Here is a 27,430-nt window from a genome sequence, read left to right as displayed (position 1 = left end):
GACCCAAACCTCAAAACAAGTACAATATACTTAAAAATGTGCTTGAGCACTAAGACAGGAAGGGGTTTAAATAAAGTTAAGTACAGGAAAATATGTTAAAATTAAAAGATAAAAATGGAAGGATAGACATACCCAGTTAAATTAAAAAAAAAAAAAAAAAAAAGGAAGGATAGCTGTGGAGGAATGTCTTGAGTGGATGTAACAACTGTCAATAAAGTACTGTTTAGCCAATCAGCTGGGCAGAAGGACAGGAAGTGGAAGGCAGGACTTCCTGGAGAAGGGGAGGAGCTGGGAGTTGACAGTTGACAGAGACAATTAGGAAGAGAAGCCACCTAAGAACCATCAGATTGGCAAGTGCTTGGGATATATGTTGGTTATGAGGATTAGTTTATTTTAGTTCATTGTTAGATTAGTAACAGTTTAGATTCTGTCCAGCATAGTGATTGCAGCTTTTACTTATGTTTCAGTCTCTTTGTGCCAGTTATTGGTTTCCTAGACTGAACAGATACAATTTATTGCAACAGACATCTATATCCACATAGAAAGTAAGTCTCCAAGGAAAGGAGACAAAGAAAAAATATAATTAAATTCATGCCTTTGATCCCAATACTTGGGAGACAAAGACAGAAACAGATAGGATCCTTGTGAGTTTGAAGTCAGCCTAATCTACTGAGCAAATCCATGACAGGATAGGCTACACAGAGAAACCCTGTCTCAAGAAAAATAAATATATATATCACTATAGAGGAGAGTATTTGACTCCATATAGATTTATATGAAAATAATAAGTATATATCACGATACAGGAGAATATTGCACTCCATACAGACTTGCTCTGATTTATCAACATGAACCTGGTTAGATAGTCAGTGGCATGATGATATTATACACTGTCTTTCACAGAGGACAAAATAAATCAGACAAGGATAAGAATGGGACTACTAATATAAATCAATCTCTACTTATAATGACTTCACACTGCTGGACAAAAGGTAGGTTATGTTGGGGGAGAGGCTTTATGTTATGTCAACAGGGGGAAAGGCTTCGGATTCCATCCAAAGTAGTAAGGATCAGATTTGACAGTGGGAGATCTCCTGAAGACCTTTGCTCTAGACAGGCAGAAAGAAATCAACAACAACAACAACAAGGCAGGTGTTGCATATGGTTGCCCCGCTATACTGAAACAACTCAGAAACTGGCTGGCACATGGAACTATCTCCAGCCAAAACTGCAACTATTCATGGCCAATAAATCTTTGGTTGCAAAAGTCCTCAGGCCTTATTGGGTCATTCTCTTATATGGCATGAATGGAGATTTATATTGCAATTGTGGTTACAATCCAAACTAGCTTATAAGAAAGATGTCTTTCATCTGCTCAGAAAGCAGAACATCATCTTTTAATGATCTGTGCATTTTGCACATTTCATACATTTATAATTATAGAACTGTATATTACTTGTGAGAGTTTACATGTTTACAGAACAAAAGGACCAGACACTAATGGAATGGAGATGGCCTTGACAAAATTCATCCTCTAGGATGCTGAGACACTGAGATGTATTTGCTCTGGCATCTTGCTTTATCCAACCCTAGATGACCTCAGTTCTCCCAGTCTTACAGACTGATTCAGTCAGGACTTCACTTAAAACAGATAGTAAATAGCTAAAAACAAGCAACATTTACCTATTAAGATGTGAATAGACAGACTGATAGATAGAAATTAAAGCATACGTTGTTAAGGATTTAAAAAGATGTTGCAGGTAGAAGAAGATGTTTAAGGATATTAAATGCAAAATATGAAGATTTGAGGAAGTTGTAAATGGGTGTTTTTCCAAGATATGCAAATTAGGAAAAAAATTGAGTTAGATACAAAATTCTGAATTCACCAAGGTAGACTCCCAAGTACAAATGGAATAGACATTGTGAATGTAATTTATGCCTGGTAGTTCTTGTAATTGTTCTTATTTTATATAGTTATTCTTGTAATAAAAAGAGTCTTTTATTGGATTGAAAAGGGGAAATGTTGGGAAAGGGCCTTATGTACTGCTTTCAGATGCTGATTTCAATATTTTTATAAAAGCTGAACCATCTCCTGCCTCCATGTGATTTAAGGAATCCTCTCCAATTATCCTTGATTGGATAATAAAAGTTGCTTATAGCATGTAGCTGGACAGAGAAAGAAGTGGAAGTCAGGACTTCCTGGATGGGAGTACAGGGTGGGAAGGAACTCTAGACAGAAGAAAGAGGAAGAACTTTTCACCAGGAGACATGAGAAGAGATGGATATCACTACACACCTGGAAGGTATATCGAGCCCCGTGGCGGTATGGGCTAGGTGCTCAAGTTAACTTAGATAAGCTAGTTGAAGTCTGTCCAGTTAAGGCTTAACTTCTGAAACAATAAAAGGTCTTAGTGTCTTTATTTTTATGGCTGACAGGCCTCCAAGGGTCTTATAATACATACCCTCTAGTGAAATAGAATAATTCATTAGAAGCCTTACAACTGAAAAAACCCAGGGCTGAATGGGTTTAGTGCAGAATTCTACCAGACAAGACTTAGTGCCAATACTGCTCACAGTATTTTACACAATAGAAACAGAAGGAACACTACCCAATTCATTTAATGAAGTCAAAGTAACCTTAATATGCAAAGCACATAATGACTAACCAAAGGAAGAGTATTACAGACCAGTTTCCCTCATGAACATAGATGCAAAAATACTCAAACTGAATCCAAGAACAGATCAAAGGATCATCCACAATGTTTGAATAGGCTTCATCCCAGAGATATGCAGGAATGGTTTACCATATGAAAATCAGTAAGTGTAAATTACCATATAAATAAAATGACAGAAAAAGCCCACAGGGTCATTTGATTAAACAAGCCTTTGACAAAATCCAACACCAATTGATGACAAAAGTCTTGGAGAGATTAGAGATACAACAGACATATCTAAACATAATAAAGAAAATTTACAGCAAGCCTATAGCCTACAGCCAAATTAAGTAGAGAGAAATTCAAAACAATCCCACTAAAAATCAGGAACAAGGCAAGGCTGTACACACTCTCCATATCCACAAGAAAAATTAGAGAGATCAGGGGATATAATGTGGAAAGGAAGAATTCAAAGTATACTAACTGGCAGATGATATGCTAGTATAGATAAATGACGCCCAAAATTACATGACCAAAGTCCAACAGCTGAAAAACACTTTCAGAAAAGTTGCTGGATCCAAGGTTAACTCAAAAAAAAAAAAAAAAAAAAAAAAAAATCAATAGCCCATCTCTATAAAAATGACATTGTTGTTTTTATATATTACCAGTATTATTATTAGCATTAGTATGCCCAGCTAGCAATCAATCAAGACACCGACACTTTTTATATTTTAAAATAGCCTTAGTTAACCTGGGGCAGGGCAGATATCAATCCTCTAAACTACCTCCCATAGTGGGGTGGGTATCATATACCTGCCCCAATCCCATGCTGTCTGCTTCTAATAATTTCTACCAAGCAACCTCCCATCTATAATCCCAAGTACTTGCTAATGTTCTTCATCTTGGCCGAGTATCCATCCACACCTGCCGTGTGCTTCTCTTCCATCTAACCCATGATGGTGAGACCTGCTTCCTCTCTCCTTCCAGTCTTTCTCTTTCTTCTTCTTCCCAGGATTACTCTCTCTGCCCAGGAACCTTAGTCACACCTATCTCATCTGCCCTGCCCAGGTGGGATGGCTTTTTATTAATTAGCATCAAAATACATCAGACCATCCACCAACAAGAGACCCTAGGAGAGAGAAAAGAAGGCTGCCATAGGTCAGATGGTAGAGAAACACATAACAGGTGTGGATAGAGATTCAGCCCAGATGAAGAATATTAACAAATATTTGGGATTGCGGATGGGAGGTTGCTTGATAGAAATTATTAGAGACAGATGGCATGGGATTGAGGCAGGTATCCCATACCTGCCCCACCATGGGAAGTAGTTTAGAGGATTAATGTCTGCCCTGCCCCAGGTTAACTAAGGCTATTTTAAAATATAAAAAGTGTCTATATCTTAATTGATTGCTAGCCACCCATACAAATAACACAGATTAATTAAAAACATGACATATATACTGATAAAAAAATCAATCAGGCAAAAAACATCCTTCACAATAACCATAAATATTATGTTATTTGTTAGAGTAACTATAAAAAAGCAATTGAAAGACTTTTGTGATAAAAACCTTCAAGTATTTAAAGAACAAAATTGAAGACTATATCAGAAGATGTAAACATCTCTCATGTTCAGTAGGATTAACGCAGTAAAAATGGCCATCCTACCAAAATCAGTCTACAGATCAACTGTAGTCCCAATCAAATTTCCAAAAATAATTGTTTACAGGCCTTGGAAGGACAATTCCTACCTCAGAGAATAATAAAAACACAAGATAGCTTTAAAAAAAATTCTGAACAATAAAATAACTGCATGATAAAGGCATAAAAAGAGAGACATTGTTTAGTGGAATTGAATTGAAGACCCAGACACAATTTCACCAACATGTGAACACCTGATATTCGATAAGAAGAATTTAAATACACAATGGAAAAAGGACAGCACCTTCAACAAATGGTGCAGGTTAAACTGTATCTCTGCATGTAGAAGAATGCAAATAGATCCATATTCATCACCACACAGCAAACTCAAGTCCAAGTGGACCAAAGACCTCAAAATAAAATCAGATGCTAAAACTGATAGAAGAGAAAATGGGAAATATCCCTAAATTCATTAGCCAGGAAAAAAACCTTTTGAAGAGAATACCAATACTGTAGGCACTAAGATCAACAATTAATAAACAGGACACCATGAAACAGAAAAGCTTCTGTAAGGCAAAAACAAACAAAAACATAGTCAGTTGGACAAAGACATCCTAAAGAATGGGAAAAGATTTTTAACAACTCAACCAACAGTACAGGCCTAATATTCAAAATGTATAGAGAACTCAAGAAAGTAGATGTTCCAAGATCAAAGTAATTCCATTAAAAATGGGGTACAGATCTAAACAGAAAATTCTCAGTATAGGAATCTCAAACAGCTGTGAAACACTTAAAGAAATATTCAACATCCTTAACCATCACAGAAATGCAAATGAAAATTACTTTGAGATTCCATCTTACAAATGTCATAATGGTTAAGATCAATAATACAAGCTAACAAGTATGTGAAGAAAACGGAACACTGCTCCATTGCTGGTGGGAGTGCAAACTAATACAGCCACTATGGAAATCAATATTGTGGTTCCCCAGAAAACTGGGAATCAGTCTATCTCAAGACCCAGGTACATAATTTTTGGGCATATACCCAAAGACATTGCATCCTACCAGAAGGATGCTCAGCTCACCTATGTCCATAGTGGCTTTACTCCTATTGGGCAGGAACTGGAAACAAGCTAGATTTCTCTCAATTGAAGAATAGATAAAGAAAACCTGGTACATTTACACAATGGATACTGAGCTGTTAAAAATGACATCGTGAAATTTATAGGAAAATAGATGCAACTGGAACAAAAACCACCCTACATGAGGAAACCAAGACCCGGAACAGAAATGTGGCATACATTCACTTCTAAGTGGATATCAGCTAGTAGATAAATGATAGTTGAGCTACAGTCCAAAGACTCAGAGAAGATAGGTAAAGAGGAAGGCTAGAGGGAAAGGGAAAGAGGAAAACAGAAAAGATTCTGGGGGTGAATGTACACAGGGGAGGGAGGAATCATCTAGGTGGGGTGGAAGCAGAGTGCAGGGCAGGGAGCAACAGTTGGAATTAGGAAGCATTTGGGGGTCAGTGTAGAAACCTAGTATACTGGTAACTTCCTGGAATATATGAGGATGATCTTAGTAAGGATTCGTAGTCATGGAGAATACAGAATCTGAATTGACCATCCACGGACAACAGGGCTGCATTGCTGAGGACAGTTTCCATGTAGCTCACTGAATGTAGAGAGGCCAAGCAGGTGCAGGCGAGGTGACTTCATCCCTATATTCTAGTCTCTTGGGGGGCAAGAAAGTAGTGTACAGGCTACAGAAAGAAAAACCTGGATACAAACACTACTAAAAAAAACTCCACCTATAATATGTCCTGCCTGCAAGATGTGCAGGGGCACGGTGACACCAATCTTCTTTGAGAGGCCAACCAATGATTGATTTAACTTGAGGCCCATGCCATGAGAGGGAGCCCATGCCTTGCACTGCCTCAATGGCCAGGAACCTCATAGAGACTTATAAAGCAAGCATGGTTTCTGTATGGGTCTGTGCCAGGTCTTCTGCTGATATGTTATGGGCTGTCAGCTTGGTGTTTTTGTGGGACTCCAGACAGTGAGAGCAGGATACTCGGCTCACCTATGTCCATAGTGGCTTCACCTGATTTTGAAACACTTTACTCCTAAGAATTGCCTTGTCCAGCCTCAATATGAGGTCTATTGCCTTGCCTTTTTGTATCTTGTTTGTGTGTCCTCTCTTAAGTGGAAACAGAGGAGGGGGAGTGGATCTGGGGAAAAGGAAAGGTAGGCTGATCTTAGGAGTAGTGGATGGACGGGAAATAGTGGTCAGAATATATTGTATGAGAGAAGAATCTATTTCAACTTAAAAACATTAATTCAATTTTTTTCCTAAATGGAAATGCAAAGAGTGGAAGCAATAATGAACAAAGAGAAGTGAGATAGTGAAGACAGGAAAAGCATGATGCTGACAGATATGGTTCTTGTTCTGTGGGTGCTGATGGTGAGCACCACACAGGGGTTTCTGACAAGCTTATTCTTGGGCCCTGCTAGATATATGAAATAGAAGCTTTGCTCTTAGCAATGTGAAATATATATCATGCAGGAAACAAACATGGGTGATTTTCAGAAGTTTGCATTGTGGAATTACAGAGGTTCCTGTTCCTTTAATTTCAAAAAAGTGCTCTTGCTTCTCTTTAAGGCAAACCAATGCTTGAGTAACTAATCAGTAGAAGTACATATGTAATGTTATACAGTCCTGCTACATTACTTAAATGTTAAACATATACCATATATTAAACATATACAAACTGATATAAAAAATTTTAATGTTTAAACACATTCTCGAAAGCAAAATAAAAGTGTTACCACCTACGGTAGGTAATTTGATCAGAAGAAAACAAAGAGATTTTTCATTTGTCTAAGACTGTTACATATCTGTTGAACTATAATTTATTGTCGTTACGTATACTCAAAACTATTCAGACCATTTCTTAAACCCATTTTTACTTCTTCATGCAGTATGACTCATTGGCAGAAAGCTCTCATACCATTGAAATAAAGCAACTTTCTACATTTTCACAGTATAATAGCACATTTGCTTCTCATCTCTATAGCAACTCTTACTACAAAAAGCTTGATATTTATTTATTTTTTCTCCACATACCAACTAAAAATATTAGAAAAACCTTTTGCAGGGGATTGTTTCCGCTAGATTCTGTGCTCTTTCTGCCCTTCATTTTATTTTGCTACCTGTATTATAGACAAGATGGCTGAAGCTCTCACATCCACCTGACAAATGAGGTTGTGTTAAAGATTAAAATCACAAGGGAAAAAGAAGTGGGTTGATTGACACTGCCTAAGCTGTAATTACATGCTGTTTCATGAACAAGGCAGCACTTACTGTGAGAGTCCTTTATAAGGATATAATCTTTGCTATTTATAAGGATATAATCCATTGCTATTGTCACCATTCATTTAGCACAATATTCTCTTAAGGCACCCAATTTGTCATAAAAAGAATGAGCATGTAGGTTATTTTATAATTTAGGCCACTGTAAATATAACTGAGAAGACTGCAGTGATCCATGCGATTCCGTCATTTCATGAGAACTCTGTGTACTGTTGACACACATACACATACACATAGACAAAATGAGAATGTGTGGAGAGCACGATTTACTGTATGAATTTTGGTAATGGCATTGTGTGGATGCAGGTAATATGTCCAAATGCGACATAACATATACACTAAATATGTGCAATTTCACATCAACTATAACAGTGCGATATGGTTTTAACTAATTTTAACTGATATCTGTGGAAAATCACAACCTACTGCTATTAGAGTTTATTTGATATGCTAATACACAATCCTGTGTCATATTCAGATCCATTGTTAAATTCTGGACCATATTTTATTTTCATTTTTTGTCATCTCAATTAAATCATACGTAGTGGAACAGCTTTTATGTGACCATAACAATATATTCTGTGCCACTGAGGTCCTTTTTCTATGGCTTTGAACATAATTTTACATCAGTTTCAGTTCTACACACCATTTAAATGAAGTCATTTCAGAAAAAAAGATGTTGGTTATGTTCAATTTATAACATAAATTCGATACAATCCAAAGGAAATTCCTCAGAACTTATAACAGGACAGCTGATCTAAAACTATATGCCATGAGGGGGTGGGGGGGGTGGAACCCTCAGAATTCTCAATAGGATTATGAAGAAATAATATGTTGTTCAGGAAGTTTTGGTTTATTATATGTAAACATGTCTTTGTTTTAATCCCAAGTGTGATTAAATCTGGTTCAGATTGTTCACAGCTGCAAACTATTTAAGTTGTGTGTACTCTGAGAGGGCTCTTCGCCAGCTGTAGAGTAAGTCTGAGGACTCTGGAGAGAGAATAAATGCCTGGGCCCAGAAAATGTTGGGGAGCTGCACGAAAAAAGAAGGCTGCTGGTGCCCGCCCGCCCCCCCAACTGCCCCTGGTTGCCGTGGATGCAGTGTGATTAGAATCAGAAGGTGAAGATGTCCTGAAATGAAGACCGGAGTTGGCCAAAGATGAAACGAAGACTGGAGTTGCCTAAAGATGAAATTAAGACTGGAGTTGCCTAAAGAAACCCAATGACCCTGAACGGCAGGAAGTGGCTAAGAAAAACTTCGCCCCTTCTACTCACTAACCTTCTCTCTCCTATGTGGTGTTGGGGTGTTGGAAGGGACTGTGGTGGAGAAGGGAGAAAGAGATATAAGAAACATAAATAAAATAGTTTTTAAAAAAGCAAAGTGAACAGTACATATTGGTACCATGTGACTTCTGTACTTACCACAAAGCTACTTCAATCGAGAATGTGTGATTATTTGGGAAAGAATGAGGGATAAAGAGAAAAATCCAAAAGCATAATCCTAAAAATATACTCATTTTCCTCAGAAGAGCTAGGGAAACTGCACCAAGAAATAGGTGAACTTGACCAATGTTCCCTTGGATTGTATGTGTATACAGTTTAAATAAACATGGACTTCACAACTCGGATAAATATAACTCACAGTGACCCCTACACTCTTATACTTCTGACTTTCCAGCTTCTACTGATCACTCTTCAAGAGACACCCCATGCTCTAGAGGTCTCTTTAGAGATGGGGATCAGAAAGGTGGGCTATGGCTCTGCAGACAAATCATGGCCCCTTGTGGTTTCGGGCAAGCCCACACACAAAACGACATCGAAGAATAACTTAATCTACTTCCAGACAAATGGGTTATGTCACGAGATGTAGACTCTGCCCTATCCACCTACACAACACCATGCACACCTCTGAAACCTCTGCATCTCAGAAACTCCTTTTGTAACTTGGAATTGAATTTCCCTCAATCATAATCATAGTGGCTGGTGGTGGTGGAAAGGTCAAAAGATTCTAATCAAGTATTGCTTAAGGATGATTCCTATCACCTCTTTCTACTAGTTTCTAAACTTCTCATAAAATCTGTCACATAAAACTGAATGTGGTATGCAAGGTTCAGAACTTCTAGAAGCCATACTTTCAGTTTTGCAATCTGTCTTCCTACGGCATACCAAAAGCAATGCCTGTATGTGCGCTCTGGCCAGTGATATTATATGCACCACAACTTTCCATTGCCAGGGCTGTAGAGCCTCTCCCTACCCAGGGAATCCACACTCATGGAGGGTCAGAGGCCAAGGGCGTCCAAGCTGGTCACATGGACCAAGATAACCACAGCCCAACTCTGTCACAGCAGATCAGACTCTAATATGTCAGGAGACCTTCTCCTCCTGGCCTAGGGACAGTGGTCCTCATTCTCACCATGGGAGACTTTGTGTTGTCCCTCACAGCTCACTATGGCTGCATCAGAGGAGAATGCAGGAGAGAACCTGAAAGCTACTTCCCAATGATGTTCATTAGTGCTAGTCCTGCCCAGAGTCCCTCGTTAGCACGGACAACCCGCCTGGGCATCAGGACAAGACCAGCTCCTCTACTTGGGGAATAGAGATCTAATGACACAGACAGCTGAGGTCTTCTAGCTCTGCCCTTAGAACCTAGGGACAGACAAAGCCCTAGTCTGGGAAATTTGTATTTTAGTAGAATTTTCCAGTGTCCCAGAGCACATCATGTTCCTCCTCCAAGGCACAAGGTCCTTTGTGTGCACATTCCATTATCCACTCAGCATCCAAAGCAGCCCTCCCTACCTCATAGCTGGGAAATCCTGAATCCAAACTCCAGTCAAATTCAAACTGTAACAACTAAAGCAAAATGTGGATATGAATTTGAAAGCAAGAAATAAGTGGGAGGTGGAGAGAGAGAGAGAGAGAGAGAGAGAGAGAGAGAGAGAGAGAGAGAGAGAGAGAGAGAGAGAAATGGTCATGGCTGCTCCTAGGTATGGTGGAATACAAAGATTATTATAGATAAAAGGAGAGCATAGCCAGGCTGGGGACCTCTGGTAGAACCCAGAGTGGACATGAACCTGAGCTATGTGAGGAGAGGAAGGAGGGGTGAGGGGAGACACAGACAAAGGGGTCAAGAGAGTAAATGCCCAGGTAACCAAAATGGTTGAATTATATGAGGAAGACAGCTAAGAGACGGGCAGGACAACCCCTGAGCTAGAAGGCAGAGTATGCCCACCATTCCTCGTAACAGGAACTGAAGGAAGCTGGGAGAACCTGTCAGGCAGGTCTGCTTTAATTGGTTTAAGACACACCCCAGCCATTTGTCCCAGGGTCTGAGACTTAGTAATAGGAAGGAATGAGAAGGTTGAAATGACTTAACTATAATATCAAAAATTATTTTAAAAGATTGAAATTGGTTGTTCTTCAGGGACTAGACATATGTAGTAGAGCACACAAAGGATTACTCACACCTTTTCTCTCAGCTTGTGCATTTTCAGTCAGGAAAAATAACATTCCTGCTAGGCACAGCCACTCAGTTTGTACAGAACTTCTGTGTTGGGTGAACTAGTGTAATAACAAGAATTTGGTTTAGAAATAAGTTTAGTTCCTCATCTTTCTTCTCTCTTCTTCTTCTTCTTCTTCTTCTTCTTCTTCTTCTTCTTCTTCTTCTTCCTCCTCCTCCTCCTCCTCCTCCTCCTCCTCCTCCTCCTCCTCCTCCTTTTCACTTTACATCCTGATTGTAGCCCCATCTTTGCTCACTTCCCAGTCCCACACTCCCTCCCTCCCCACTTCATCACCCCTTATTCCTCAGAAAAGGGGAGCCCCACTTCCTATCTACCCCAGCTCCTCAGGTTGAATCAGGACTGAGCACATCCTCCTCCCCTGTGGCGTGGCTAGTTAGTCATGCCATGGGGAATTGATCAAAAAGCTGGCAAGAGAGTCCGTGTCAGATGCAGCCCCCGCATCCCTAAACTAGAGAACCCACATGAAGCCTAAGCTTTCCATCAGCTACATCTTTGTCCAGTCTGTGTGTGATCCTTGCTTGGTGCTTCAGCCTCAGCAAGCCCCTCTGCACCCTGCTTAGTTGCTTCTGTTGGTCTTCTTATAGATCTCTTGTCAACTCCGGGTCCTTTGCTTTTTCACTTAACTTTTCCACAAGACTCCCTACAGATTGCCTGATGTTTGGCTGAGTCTCAACATCTGTTTCGAGGTGTTACTAGGTAGAGCATCTCAGAGACCAATTCTGATAGGCTCCTGTTTGCAAGCTTGGCAGAGTGTGGTTCATAGTGGCAGGGGTTGGCACTCTCCCCTAGGGTGGGTCTCTGGTTGTGCCAGGCATTGGTTGGACATTCCCTCAATCTCTGCTCTATCTTTACCACTGCACATCTTGTCAGCAGGGTAAATTTCTGGTTGAAATTTTTGTGGGTGGGTTGGTGTTCGCCTCCTTCTGCTGGGAGACTTGTCTAGTTAGAGGGTGTCCTCTTCAGCCTCTATGGCCTCAGCTATTAGGTGTCTCTGCTTGAGTTCCCCTCATATCCTCCCAGGAGCATATCCTGACTTAGGTCTCCAGCTTGTCAGAGATGCCCCCACCCTGTTTATCTTTTCCCTACAGGCCTTGTGCCCTCCCCCGACACCCTGCTCTCCCCAGTTCTGACTCCATCCTCCTATTTCTCTGGTTGACCAACAGAAGTGAATCGAAGACACAAACTTATCCCAACTCTTGATTGTCTTGGTCTCTGAACTCCCCAAAATGACCATGTTGGGCTTTTACTGATCACTTAAAATTGACTACCTGACTTCTTACTGCTAAAGCCAACTACTGTCAAAGCAGAAAAGCTCTTTCCTCCACCATCACCACCCCCCTTTCTGTGCTGTGAGGACACCAGCTTCAAAGTTGGTCAGTGAACTCAATTCTTACACAGGTCCCTCTTTGTTTGTAATTCTGAAAAGAAAAAAAAAAAAAAATCCAGGAAGGTTGGAAGACATTCACTATCTCTTTTCCTTCTTATCAAGCAGTCAGGGCCCAGCCTGAAGGGAGTTGCTGGACTGTCTTCTAGGCACAGGGCAGCAGAGGGAGGATTAGACACTCAAAGCAAGTAAACTACATAGTATGAGGAAAGGCTGAACTATGGCGGATGTCCCTCTAAACATAAACAAATATGAAAGCATGCAAGAAAAAGGAATGCTCTCTCTCTCTCTCTCTCTCTCTCTCTCTCTCTCTCTCTCTCTCTTTCTCTCTTTCTTTCTTCTTTCCATTTATTGAGACAGGGTCTCTCTGTGCAGCCTTGGTTGCCCTGCACTTGCTTTGTAGACCAGGCTGGCCTCAAACCCACAGAGATCCACCTGCCTCTGTGTGCAGGAATGCTGGGATTACAAGGCATACCTCACCATGCCCAGCTAAGGAATGAAATTCTTACTGACTGGGAAATATTAGAAAATAGAAACAAATAAGAGATTAGAGCAGTGGTGCATAAAGAAAATGAAATTCAAAAGTAATGTCAACAACTGAGTTTTTAAAAAGATAAATTGGAAAAACACATAGGTATACTGACTTTGGAAAATAACAGCCCTTCCTTGGGAGAGGGAATGACATTACTGAGATACTGATTGAGCTGGTCCCTGTGTGCAATGTTAGCTACTGAGATCTGTAACCCAACACACACAGCCATGGCCAATGGTCTGTGCCTCAGGTTTCTGAGCAGTCTGGACTGTGTCAGTGAGGGTTGCACCTATGTGCACAGGACCCTCCCTTAATTTTGGAAATTCAACATTCCCTGTCTTAAGCTCACCTACCCAAATCATATACCCACCAATCTGCTCTGTTTTCACCCACATGCTGGGGGACTACAAACTCACTCCCCCTTCCTCAATCAGGTCCTTCTTCATAATGGGGACCCCAGCAGCTGACCCCCTTAAACTGTAGTCTGTGATCCAGCTTTTGTCTACCCTGTTTCACCCTACAGTTTATACAGTAAATTGTTCCTCTGTTCTGGTCTGAAGATAGAAGCTCTGCTCCACACGCAAATCCTTTCCCCATGATTGCAACAGTTAACTACATGACTCATACGGTCAATTTTAAAACTCTGTTGTTGTACAGTCCTTTAACTTAATAATTTAGGAAGTTTAATCAAGAGAAAAGCAACATCCCTTCCCTGGGGAGCAAAAGACTGGGATCAAGGCCCCCTGAGTCAACATAGCTTGCCTCAGAAACGTTTTCCTAAAAGGCTGAAGAGGTAGCTGTCCTAGAATTAATATGCCTTCCCAGGGAGAAATTAAAAGATTAATTAGGAAAATTCCCCTTAATGACAGCATGCATTCAGCTCTGGCTAATGCTCAAAGAGGAGGCAGCCTAGAACATATTTTGCATTCCACATATACTGTTTCCCTTATGTATCTTTAAGGTTAAGGCCCCAGGTTATGTTTTAAATAATTTAAATATGGATTGGAGACTGCAAGTCTAGCCATGTAAGCAGATGGAAGATTTACATAGCAAAGATATTTCCAGAATTATTTCTTTACATCAAACAGTAGGTCTTTCTTCAGTGACAGGGTCCCATGTGGAAGGTCCCGGAGGAGGAAGAAGGTAAGGAAAGTACAAAGGAAAAAGTAGAAAAATATAAAAGCTGTAGTGGGAATGTCTTATACAAGCTATGTCTTATGGCAAAGAAGCTTCTTAAGAAGAGTAGTGTCTTTTTTTTTTTTTAATAAAAAAATATGCCAAGACTTTTCTTTTTCCTTTTTTCCTTTTGTAAATCAGGCATTTATAAACAAGAAAGCATACATTAATTACATAAAAAATAGCTCTTGAGTAGCAGAGTAGCCATCACTAGCAAGAGCATAGAACTGTGCTGTTGCCAGAGGGTGAATGGAAGGAAGTCAACAGAAACCATGATACAATGGGACAAATTCAGAAGGAGCCTAATAAAATAAGGATGCACAACAGGAACACAGGGTATTTCAAAAACATTACTGACCAAGCCTACAGTGGACTTTCCACACAGCCCCATGTGTGGAAAGAGTTGGAGTCTCAGGATCTGGAGCCAACCCTGCTTCCCTGACCATTCCCAGCTCTCCCAAGCATATCCCTGCCTATAGAGAAGGAGATCTATTTTATTTTTAATACATTGGGGCCTTAGTGAAAACTCCCAAGGCCTAGGCCCCAGGCTGTCACTAGCTCTGCCACGCATGTTCCTGGGTTTGAGAAAGAGCTATGTCATTCTCCATACAGGAGGGCTTCATGGAAAGCCTTGCTTGATCAAGCCAGCCCTCAACACAACAGTATTCTCATGGTTAAAGAGTTGTTACCCGGTGTCGTCTTGCCCGTGTGGCAGAACTATGCTTTTCTCATGGAGGAAACAGGCCCTTTATGGCACACCAGGCCTTAATGTTGGTGCTGACCCTGTGATGCTCCTGAGCAGCTTCTTAGAGGCCTGATCTTTGATATAAGGAATTACCTAACGGCTATTTGTGATTTGGGGGTGGAGGGGTCTCCTTTGTCATGGGTTAGAGCAAATTTTCTGGTCAATTCTGGTGCACAAACATGTGTCTCCTAGCACCCTAAACGCCAACAGGCCTGGTTAGTATAGTATTTATCTGTTTTAGCTAAATTCTATTTGGTGCCACTTACCATTGCCTAGGCATTGGTACAGCCTTTACATCATCATTCCTACTCTTCAGCATCACAGTTTAATACTGGAGTGCTACCCAACACATGAGATGCCTTTTTCAACCTCCACAAAACTAACTACAAATAGATCTCGTACCTAAATGTTAAATGCTAAATGCTAAAGGCAGAAATTTACTAGAAAAACCAGGGCTCTCCTCGGCGAAGTCTTGCCAAGGATGTGTCTACACACAAATCTCTGCTCCAAATGCTTGACACAGATGCATCCCCTTAGTTAAGTTATTCAGAGGCCACTGCGGGGTCCAGGGAGTGAAAAATGGACCTCACAGATGGCTGCATCTGGCCTCTGCTTCTCACAGACACAGGGAAGACCCACCACTTCAGCTCCTCCTGGTTGTGGGCAGTGACCCTGAGCTCACCATGTCACGACTTAGGAACTTGCCTGAGCTCCGGTCACAGCTCTCAGCTGCAGAGCTTAGAGCACAGGGAACCAGGCGGGCCTGCTCAGCTACAGAGCAAGGAGCCCGGAAGAGCCCGCCTCCTGTTCTGACTGGCAGTCCGTCTGGACGCCCTGATTGGCCCAGTGAGTTTTGAGAGACAAGAACAGCTCCCTTAGTGTTAAGAGTGTGCGGAAAGGACACAGCATAGTGGTTCCTCCCCAGGCTTCCAGGCCACGGCCAGCCCTTTCCCAGATCTGCAGGGATTCGCATTTCAGCAGCACTGTGCCTGTCCTTCAACAGCCTACCCTTCTGTATTCCCACACAGCCCCAGGCAGGTCACACCAGTCCAGTTCCCGCAGCCAGCCGCCTGTTCCTCCCCGTGGTGGGCAGTGACCCTGTGCTCACCATGTCCCGACTTCGGAGCTTGCCTGAGCTTTCCTCACAGCACCCAGCAGCAGCGCTCAGAGCTCATCACAGGGAACCATTCAAACATGTCAGCTATAAAGCTGAACCAGCAGCACTGGCCAGGGAGAACACGCCTCCTCTTGTGAGTGGCAGGTCCGTCTGGAAGCCTTGATTGGTCAATGAATTTTGAGTGACTGTCTCCCCACCCAGCCCCCGGGAGGAACCAGCATGCTCAGCCTATTGCTCCTCCCCTTTGTGGGCAGTGACCCTGAACTCAGCCAGTTGCTATTTTAGTTTACCTCAGCTCCCTTCACAGCACTCTGGGAGCTGCTCTCCTTCTTCCTCCTGGAATCAAGGAGGCTTGTATAGCCCATTACTCAGTTTGCAGCGAAGATACCAATCTTTCTCAGAACGGACGGGTGCCAGGAATATCAACAACACAGAATATTAGCAAAGAGAGATTTTAGGAAGCAAGGTCTTTTGTTTTGTGGCCTCGTGCTGGATTCACCTCGTAGTTAAGAGACATCCCTGAGAGAAAAGCAGGAAACAGGTGAAAAATACTGTGGAGCCCAATTGTTACCCAGCTCATCTTCCTCAGTGCGGAGGTAAAGAAACACACACACACACCCCTGTACTGGTAAAGGTTCTCTAGATAAACAGAATTGCTAGAATTAATCTCTCTATGTACGCAGAAAGTGGATTTATTAGAATAGCTCACAGGCTGTGGTGGGCCGACTATCCAACAATGGCTGTCTACCAATAGAAAGTTGAAGAATCCAGTAGTATTCAGTCCGTGTGGCTGGATGTCTCAGCTGGTCTTCAGTATATACCAGAATTTTTGAAGAAGTGGGCTCAAATGTCAGTAAGATTTAATCAATTAACTAATTTGAAGAAGGTACTTGCGACAAGAGCCATAGAATCACTAAAGAAGAACCCTAGACTCAAGTGGAATGCAACAACAAAGAGTGTTTCTTCTGAAGAAATTTCCAGCATGAGAGTTCACCACCTTACAAAATGGCTATCCTGAATGTCAGCTTGCAGGCCTTTTTATGGGTAAAGAAGGGGATTACAGCACGTGTTACATAACCTGAAACCTAATTACTGGCCAACAGGGCAGTTACATGGGTCAGTTTTTGATTGGCCCATGTTCAGCTGGCTAGCAGACCACATTTTTGTGTTGTGAAGGTTTATCCACAAAATGAGACACCAAACCATATAAGGGGGGCCAAGTGCAGATGGTCTGGCTTGGGATAATATTTCTCCACGCTTTTGTGGTTTTTTTCCTAGCTGTGCTTTTCTTTGATTGACTTAGTGGGGTGGGGGGGCGGGGGTCTTGTCAGAGCTGGTCCTGAGTTTCCCTTCGGTTGGAGGTATTTTAACACAATGTATTGTGATCTTATCAGGCTTATCTCTGGTCTGTAGCTTCCCTTCAGGTTGGTAAGGATTTTAACATTATGACTTGAACAGTAGAGATCTGGCTGGGCTTACTCTGGTCCGCGGCTTCACTTTGGGTTGGGTGGGTGATTTTAACAGCATTAGTTGGACAGTAGAGATCTGGAAGGGCTCACTGTGGCCCTTCAGGATTTTAAGAACATGAGGTGAGCAGTAGAGATCTAGGTAGGCTCACCTTGGCCGTTCACTTGCTATCCTGAAGTAGGACAAGAAGACCAAGAGCTACCATCTTCAATATCCTTTATATGTGTAGACTAGCAACAGAAGCTATGGCCTAAATAAGTCTGAATCTAATCACCTCAAAGATCCAGATTAAAGAAGAGTTTTCCCTCTTCATAAGACAAATCCCCACTCTTTGGATTTTAGTTAATTCCAGATTTTAGTCCATTTGACCACCAAGAATGGCCATCGCAACAGCCAAGACAGAAACACTGAGAAAGAATTTTTCAGGTGGTAGGCAAGGATAGCATGAGAGGCATTTCTCAAGCAATAATTTCCTTCAATGACAACAAAAAATTGAGGTTTTACTTATTGAGACTAGATACGTTCATATGCAGGTTTGCATACTCCTAAGCATGCGTTAAATCATCTTTTGAATGGGTACACAAAGTAAAGGCACAGATATTTCAGGACATTCATAGCCCAGAGTCATGCAGACACATGTTTAAATTATAAACAAGATGAACATAAATGGCTCTGAAATATTCATGATCTACAACAATGCCTTAGCTGAAACTCAAGTAAATGATGATGGAAAGTGATTGCGCAGGAGATGATGCTACCTATTAATCATGATGAATGAGATCATACATGTATGTCACACAACAGACATATGTAGCAAAGCCACAGTTATCACATAAACAAAGGACAGAGAAGACAAATTCAGAAAACTTCACTGGAAAGACAACTATCAGCACTGTGGACACTGTTCCTAGAAGAACAGCCTTGCTGACCTATTCAGACCTCACAGTGAAGCTGATTTTGCCTCTGAGAGGTCTGGCTCACAGGTAGGCCACAGCTTCTTCCCTGTAGGACCAGAAGGATTTCATTGTAACTAAGCCCTGGCTGCCAGTTATCAGAACTTACCATGGACAATGGAAACAATTTATATATAAATCTTACTGTTTCCTCTATAGAGAAAGAACAAGTCAAAGAAAAACTTGGGACATGATCAGAGAAAAACATCATATGGAACACCAAAGAAATAGCCAATATTTAACATTAGGCTTAGCTAGGAAAAGGGAGAAAAAAAATGGATTCAGCTGGTCACTAACAAAGATAGTTTAAATTTGTTTTCTTTGTCTGAGACAGGGTCCCATTTAGAACTTCCAGTTGATCTTGAGTCACTAAGCACACTATAATGTATAGTAAATACTGAATCTGTAATAAATATCAGCATATATTTAATCCTGTATCTGTGGACCATCATTCTGAGTATGACATTCTTCTAAACAGAGGAATTTGAGAAGTTATTTAATACTGGTCTGGTTATGAGTAAAGGAGAATATTGACAAGGTTGCTTCTTTATGTAAGTCTAGGCTTGTCCCAGTCGGGGTCGCTCCATACCTGAAAGGCTAACTGATGCTGACTGCTCTAGAGCATAAGTTAGAAAAACATTCTTTCCTAGTTTCTGTAGTTAGAAGGGGAGTTTTTTTCTGTTCTGATCTACCACATTAAACTACTGTATAGTTAGCTTTTTAGTGCTGTCATAGAATACACGATGGCCAAGGCAAATTATAATTGAAGGCATTGAATTGGGCTTCTAATGGGATAGGTTCAATGATGGTAGCTCACATTTTGATCCTCAGACAGGAAGTAGACAGCACAATGGCCATGGTCAGAGGCTAATTACATCTTAAATTGCAGTCTTGTGACACATCTCTTTCAAAAGAGACCGCACCTCTGCTCCTTCACAAACAGTTCCAACTAGAACATAAGGGTTCAAACCTATGAGCCTGTGGGTGCCATTCTCACTCAACCACATCCTCTTTCTTCAGCTCTGAGATAGTAAAAGATGACTTTATCTGACCACACTCTACCACATCCTTATTGAGACTGATAGGTTTCCAAAATAGCATGCCTCAGAATAAACAACCCTACTCCACAAAGCAAAGCATAGCAAAGACTGAACAGGCCATAGCAACACCAAAACCCTGCAGGGAGGACATTAACTCTTGCACCTCCTTTTGCAGCTACTTGAGATTATGATGAAATTGCCTCGACTCCAGAGGACTTAAGTTTTCCGATTCTGCCAGCTCGGTTACCTGAAGTCACATAGCTTCTTTTAGGCCAACTACCTGCCTGAAGCTCTCCTCAAAGGTGGTCTTTGTATAAGGAATCTCTTGTATATGATCGTCTGCTTTATTTTACTGAAAGGAGGTTGAAGGTCTCGAGAAGTAAATCAGTTTTAAAAGCAATGTTAGAACCAGGTTTCATTCCTAGCATACACATGGCAGCTGACAAGTGTCTGTAAATATAGTTCCAAATGAACCATGAGTCAAAATAGTGGGGTAAAAGCTGGTAACTTAAGTGTTTATGTAAATAAGAGATTTTCTGAATCCTGACATACATATTCAAAAATTCATGTCTACTTCTGTCCTACAAGGGAACATAGAATAGTTGTTAAAGTTATGGTCTTCCGACAGTGACTGACATCATGCGAGGTTATGCCCTCCTTTGCATTTCTTAGTTTGTTAATTTGGATAATATCTCTCTACCTTTTAGTTAGTTTGGATAAAATTTTGTCAGTCTTGTTGATTTTTCTCAATGAAGCAACTCTTTTTATTGATTCTTTGAATTTTTCTCTTTGTCTCTATCTTATTGCTTTCAGCCCTTTGTTTCCTGCCATCTATTCATCTTTGGTGTGCTTACTTCTACAAGAGCTCTGTAATGTCATCATGAAGGATCTATCTGCTATGAATGTTGCTCTTAACACTACTGTCATGCTGTCCCATATGAGATTGGCTATGTTGTACCTTCATTTTCATTGAAATATAGGAAGTCTTTAATTTCTTTATTTCTGCTTGCATGTAGCACTTACTACGTTTCCATGAGTTTTGGGGCTTCCTGTTGTTCATTTTGTTGTTGTTGTTGAAATCCAGCTTTAATATATGATGTTCTGATAAGAGATGGGGTGGGATATTTATTTTAATGTTCTTGTATCTGTTGAGACTTGCTTTGTAACCAACTATGTTGTCAATTTTGGAGAGTTCCATGAGGAGCAGTGAAAATGGTATACTCTTTTTATTTGGAGTAAAATGTTCTGTTAGGTCCATATGATGCGTAGCATATGTTAGCTCCATTATCTATCCCTCCATTTAGCTTTTGTTTTGGTCATCTATCCATTGGTACGATTGGTATATTGAAGTCTCCTCCTATAAATGTTTGCGATGAATGTGTGATTTAAGCTTTAGTAATACATCTTTTACAAATGAGTGTGCCCTTTCTTTTGTGGCATAGATGTTAAGAATAGAAGTGTTCACTTGTCAAGGCCAGCCTGGTCTACATAGTGAGCCCAGCACAGCCAAGGCTACACAGAGAAACCCTGTCTCAAAAAACCAAAAAAAGAAAAAAAAATGTTCACTTGGAGTATTTTTCTTTGATGAATATGAAGTGTCCTTTCCTTTCTTTTGTGTTTAATTTTGCTTGGAAGTTTATTTTGCTAGATAGTAGTGGTTACACCAACTTGCTTCTTACGTCCATATGCTTGGAAAAGCTTATTTTAATCCTTTACTCTGAGGTAATGTCTAACTTTTATTTAATGATGTGTTTCTTGTATGCAGCATAAGGATGGATCCTGTTTTTTAATCCATTCTATTAGCTAGTGTCCTTTTAATAGGGAAATCCATTGATGTTAACAAATATTATTGACCAATGACTGTTAATTGCTGTTTTTGTTGTTGTGGATAGTAGTAGTAGTAATGTGTTTGTGTTTGTCTGTCTGCCCATGTGTCTGTGTGTTTTCCTTTTGATTTTTCTGATATATTATTTCCTGTGTATTCATGGGAGTAGTTAGCCTTCTTAGGCTAGAGTTTTTCTTCTAGTTGTTTCTATAGTGCTGGATTTGTGGATACATATTATTTAACTTTTGTTTTGGGATATCTTATTTTCTACATTTATGGGGATTGAAATTTTGCTGAGGGTAGTAATCTGGGCTGGCATCTGTTGTCTCTGATATTCTGCATCACTTCTGTCCAGGACACTCTGCATTTTAGCATCTCTTTAAGAAGCCAGGTGTCATTTTAAGAGGTCTGCTTGAAGAGGAATTTTAATTCAGAACATGGTTGCCATGGCTAAAGATCACATCCAAAGACCTTGTAGGTCTATCTGATCTGGATGGAATATAGACATGCCTTTAATCCCAGGAGACAGAGGCAAGCAGAGCTCAGGGTTCAAGCCATCCTGATATAGGACAAATTTCAGGTAAACATAAACTTAGGTCCAGACATGGTGGTCTGTACTTTTAGTCCCAGCACTCAGTAATCAAAGGTATGCAGACATCTGAGTTATAGTCAATTCGATTGAATCATTGAATTCAAAAGCAGTGCAGTGGAATTAAGTTCATGGCAATTCAGTTGGTGAAATTTAGAGGCTGTTTTTACCAGGACAGTTTTATAGAAACAGGTTGCAGAGAAAGAACATGCTAGACACAAATAAGTTGAGAATTGTTCTACAAGGTCTGTAAAGTATTAGGTTGGTATTTTTTACGGGAATTGCATTAAACCTACAGGTTGCTTTTGGTAAGATGGCCATTTTTACTATGTTAATCCTACTGATCCATGAACGTGGGAAATCTTTCATCTGGACTTGGGCTCTTTATGGTTGGGAAACTTTTGATGACTGCTTCTATTTCCTATTTTAAATTTCCAGTATCTGTTATAAGATCATTATAAGATTGTTTAAACTGTTTATCTGACCTTGATTTAGCACTGGAAGTGAAGTCTAATGAAAACATCGTCCATTTTCTAATTTTTTTGGAATACAAACTTTTGAAGACATAATGATTCCAAGGATTTCCTCAGGGTCTGTTGTTATGTCCCCTTTTATTTCTGATTTTGTTGATTTGGATAGTTTCTCACTGCCTTTTAGTTAATTTGGCTGAGAGTTTGTCTATCTTGTTGATTTTTCTAAAAAAGCAAGCTCTTGGTTTCATTGATTCTATGAATTGTTCTTTTGTTTCTAGTTTATATTTCACCATGTATTTACTTATTTCTAGCCATGTATTCAACTTGAATGTGTCTGCTTCTGCTTATTCTAGCCATTTCAGGTGTGCTGTGAAGTTGCTTCTTTAAGATGTCTCCAGTTTCTTCATAAAGGTAATTAGTGCTATGAACTTTACTCTTAGCACAGCTTTCATTGTGTCTCATAACTTTTGGTATGTTTTGCCATCATTTTCATTGAATTTTAGGAAGTCTTTAATTTGTTCCCTGACCCACTCTCATTGAGTAGGGAGTTGTTAAGTTTTTATAAACAACTTTCTGTTGCTTCCACTGTTGAGTTTCAGTGTTGGTGGTCTGATAAGATACAAGGAAGAATTTAAATAATGATAATAAATTATCAACAAAATAAATTTGAACAGAAAAGTTATAGTTTTAGACAAGTAACACATCCCATTATTTTCTTCTGATTAATTTACCTGCTTTAGATGGTGACAATATTCTCCTACTTTTAAAACATATAAGGAAAAATTTACACTCTTAACTGTAGCAGTGAGATTCCTGTAGGTCTCCAGAATAACATATTTTTCCCTAATCTTCAGGAAAGAATCTAGCAAAGCCCATTTGTCCCATGTGAAGTGCCATAGGTCATTTCATTCTAAAGTATTCCGTGTATGTCTACAACAGAAAAACTCCATTTATCCCCTATGCTTGTACACAGCAAACCACACGATTAATAGTGGGAGACTCTAAAACCTTACTCTCAGCAACAGATAGATCAATGAGTAGAAAGTAAATGGTGAGGTAATGAAATTAACTGATGTCATTAATCAAATGGACAAAAGAGATATATACAGAACATTTTACCCAGACATAAAAGAATATATACATTCTTCTGAGCACCTCAGGGAATCTTCTCCAAAATTAAACATATGCTCAGTCCCAAAACAAGCTTCAACAGATACAAGAAGGTTGAAATAACCCCTTTTATCTTGTCACACAACATCAGATTTAAGCTGAAACCCAACAAAGACATAAATAACAAAAAGCCTACTAAGTCATGGAAACTGAACAACTCCCTACTCAATGGCCATTGGGTCAGACAAGAAATAAAGAAGTTTAAATTTTTCTAGAATGAAAAGGAAGGCACAACATACATAAAGTTATGGGACACAATGAAAGCAGTGTTAAGGGGAAAGTTCATAGCACTAAATGCCTTCATAAAGAAATTGGAGAGTTCTCATACTAGCAATTTAAAAGGACATCTCAAAGCTCTAGAATAAAAAAAAAAAAAAAAAAAAAAAAGCAAACACACCCGAAAGGAGTAAATGGCAAGAAACAAACACAGGGCTGAAAACAGTAGCTTAAAACAAAGAGAACACTACAAGAAATCAATGCAACAAGGGCTGTTTTATTGAGAAGATCAGCGAGATGACCACCTTGTCAAACTAACGAAAAGCCAGAAAGACAGTATCCAAATTAACAAAATCAGAAATTAAAAGGAGCGCATAAAAAGTAACACTAAGGAAATTCAAAGAATTATGTCATACTTCAAAAACCTGTCCTCCACTAAATGGAAAAAATCTGAAAGAAATGGAAATATTTCTTGAGAGAGACCACCTACAATAGTTCAATAAAGGTCAGAAAAACAGAACCATAAACCCTAAGGAAATAGATGCAGTTATTACAAGTCTCCCACCCACAAGAAGCTCAGGGCTAGATTCCACCAGTGCAGGATTCCACCAGGATTTCAAAGAAGAGTTAATAACAATATCCCTCAAACTATTACACAAAACATCTTTTTTCTCAGGATGAACCTCTTAAACCTGGAAATTAACAGTCCAGTAAACCAGGACAACACCATTTTAACCAGCTCTTAGATTCTGGTTGATCTAGTATTAATATAGGAATTTGGCTTCACAGTAATTGACTGCCTGGTCTATGGATATGAGAAATCCATGACATGTGAGGATCATCCAAAATTGATTGCTTCACTGCTGGCTAATGTCAACTATTGTCAAAGCAGGAAAACATTCACCTTCCTCCTTCTCCATGGCTTTTGCTGCTACAGTGTACCAGATGCTAAGTTGGTTATATAATTCAAATCTTGCAGGCCCCTTCTTCATTTGTAAGTCACAATAAAAGCCAAAGAAGTTGGAGGACACACCTTCACTGGTCTATTTTTCCTTTTCACTGACCAGTCGAGACTGAGCCTAGAAGGTGATGCATGGCTGTCTTCTTGCAATGGGCAGCAGAGACAAAATCGTGTGGGTATTCAAAGCAATTCTCAATTACATAGCATCAGCTACGGGAGTCACTGCTCTAAACAAAGAAGAGCATTTGAGAAAACTGGAAATAAATTTGTAATGGCCTGGAAACATTGGAGAGTAAAAACAAGAGATTATAGTAGTGGTGTATTTAAAGAAAATCAAACTTTAAATGTGAAATCAATAACAGAAATTTTATCAATGTAAATATAATTGAAAATAAAACCATAGATATAGTGACTTCGAGAAGGAGCAGGCTGTTCTCTGTTAATGGGAATGATATTAATAAGATGCTGTTTGATCTTGCTTCTGTGTGCAATTTTATGTTCTGAGAGCTATAACCCGACACACAGAACAATAGCCAATGGCCTGTGTTTCAAACCTCTGCTTAGACACACCTGCGAAGACAGTCACCTAATTGGACATAGAATATTATTGGATCAAGCGTATGTCCTCAAGTTGTACACCCACCAATGCAATGTGCCTTCATGCATCTGGCATGAATAAATACATAGTGGCAAGTACAAAATTACTCATTCTGCCACAATTAGGTTCTTTTCCATAATGGAGTGTTGCTGTGCTGTTGGCCACGTTGCGGGTTTCTTTTTCTACCATCCTTCTCCACCACTATGCCACCCTTCCAATTCTTCAGTCCTAGGAAGGAGAGAGAGAAGGCTAGAGGGGAAGTGGGTGTTGACACCATTAGACTACTTCCTGCTAATTGGGGGTGTCAAGTTCCCCAGGGCACGTTTGATCACGGCTGTCAGTATATCCAATTTCTTCTTATATTTTCTTAGGCATGAGCACTTGGAAAACTTAAAAAAAAAAAAAAAAAAAAAAAACACCCACAGATATAGCAGCCATGCCTCAGTAGCAGCAGTAGCAGTGACCCATTTCTCTTGGGTCTATGCATTTTTATATAACCTTTCAACTTTCAATCATTCCCAGATTTCAAAAGTCATACACTTGCAGAAACAATTGCTCGCTGGCAAAAATCACACCCCTGCTAGAGCATGAGGCAAATCGTAGTTAGCTATGGACATTAGAAAGCAGCTCCATATCCCACACCTGGTAACAAAATAAAACCATATTCCTACAACAGTTCTGCGTTTGCATATAAACCAAAATCTCACAACATTCCTTCCTTTCTGCTTTAATCCATAAAATGTGGTGTATTCAGTGAGACATTTTGAATGAAGTAAGTGCTTTTTGGACCAGTGGCCAAGGTTTTCAGGAGACTTCTCCTGCTTAATTCTACCCTTTTTAATATTGATGGCATCCACAGTTCTTCATTTCCCATGGACACATAAACAAACCCACATCCCAATGCAAAACTATTGTAGTCTTCAATTCTGATGTCAATGCATCCTTATAGCATATAGACTGCTTAATTCAAGTTTCTTTGCTATAACCCAGCATCTCTTAGCTGCTTTTTTTCCATCCTCATTAACATTTACAGAATTTAAAGTCATTTAGTCTTCCCCTGGGGTATTTTATACTTCTCTTTTGTATTACAACCATCTATTTTAAAATGTGATTAGATCTTTCTATTAAGACATGTCCTGTCCATTGGGTAGATAAGAGTAGGGGTTCAATGTTTATTACTGTATTGTCCTTGGTTAATGCAATAGTTGAGAAGACCCCCCCCAACCTTAATCCACCCATCCTGATGTTCTTCTTGTAAGTTTCTAGGACCCTCTGGGTCTTTCTATTTCCCCATCTTCTATATTTCTCTTACCTAGAGTCTCAGTAGGATGTCATCACATCTATCCCAATCTCCTGGTAAGTGAAGACTTTCATGGGGCATGTCTTTAGGGCTAGTGCCCAATTATAAGTGAGTATATACCATGTGAGTCTTTCTGCGTCTGGGTTAACTCACTCATGATCATCTCTAGTCCCATGCATTTGTCCACAAATTTCAGGATTCTCTTGTTTTTAATAGCTGAGTAGTATTCCATAGTGTAAATGTACCACAGTTTCTTTATCCATTCTTAACCTGAGGAGCATTTAGGCTGTTTCCATGTTCTGGCTATTATGAATAAGGCTACTATGAACATGGTTGAGCATATGGTCTTGTTGTGTGGTGGAGCATTTTCTGGGCATATTCCAAGAAGTGCACCTCCCCTTGGTGGGGAGGCCTGGTGGCACTCAAAGAAAGAATAGCAGGCTGCCAAGATGAGATTTGATAGCCTATGACCCTAAAGTGGGGGAGGAGGTCCCCTCAGTCATAGTCCTAGGGGAGGGGAGTAGGGTGAAAGCAGGAGGGAAAAAGGAATGGGAGAATACAAGTGATAGGATAACACTGAGTTGTAATCTGAATAAATAAAATTTTAAAAAAGACATGTCCTATAGATTGTGTGATAAACCTGTAATGCGCTTTATATAATATGCATAAAATTGCTTCATATTACTGGAAACATATGCA

General features: G+C 40.0%; 1 protein-coding gene across 1 annotated transcript in view; it reads right to left on the bottom strand.

Annotated features, from left to right (window-relative positions):
* LOC127196248 (zinc finger protein 431-like) overlaps nt 1-16,278 on the bottom strand; it is a 28,169-nt gene extending 11,891 nt beyond the window's left edge. Inside the window, exon 1 of the mRNA XM_051153788.1 lies at nt 16,131-16,278. Within this exon, the coding sequence (XP_051009745.1) occupies nt 16,131-16,133 (3 nt within the window). The 5' untranslated portion in view covers nt 16,134-16,278. The remainder of the gene's footprint in view (nt 1-16,130) is intronic.
* Nucleotides 16,279-27,430: the final 11,152 nt, after the last annotated feature.

The sequence above is a fragment of the Acomys russatus genome, chromosome 12 (genome assembly GCF_903995435.1).
Source record: "Acomys russatus chromosome 12, mAcoRus1.1, whole genome shotgun sequence".
NCBI lineage: Eukaryota > Metazoa > Chordata > Mammalia > Rodentia > Muridae > Acomys > Acomys russatus.
This window is presented reverse-complemented; position numbering and strand designations above follow the sequence as displayed.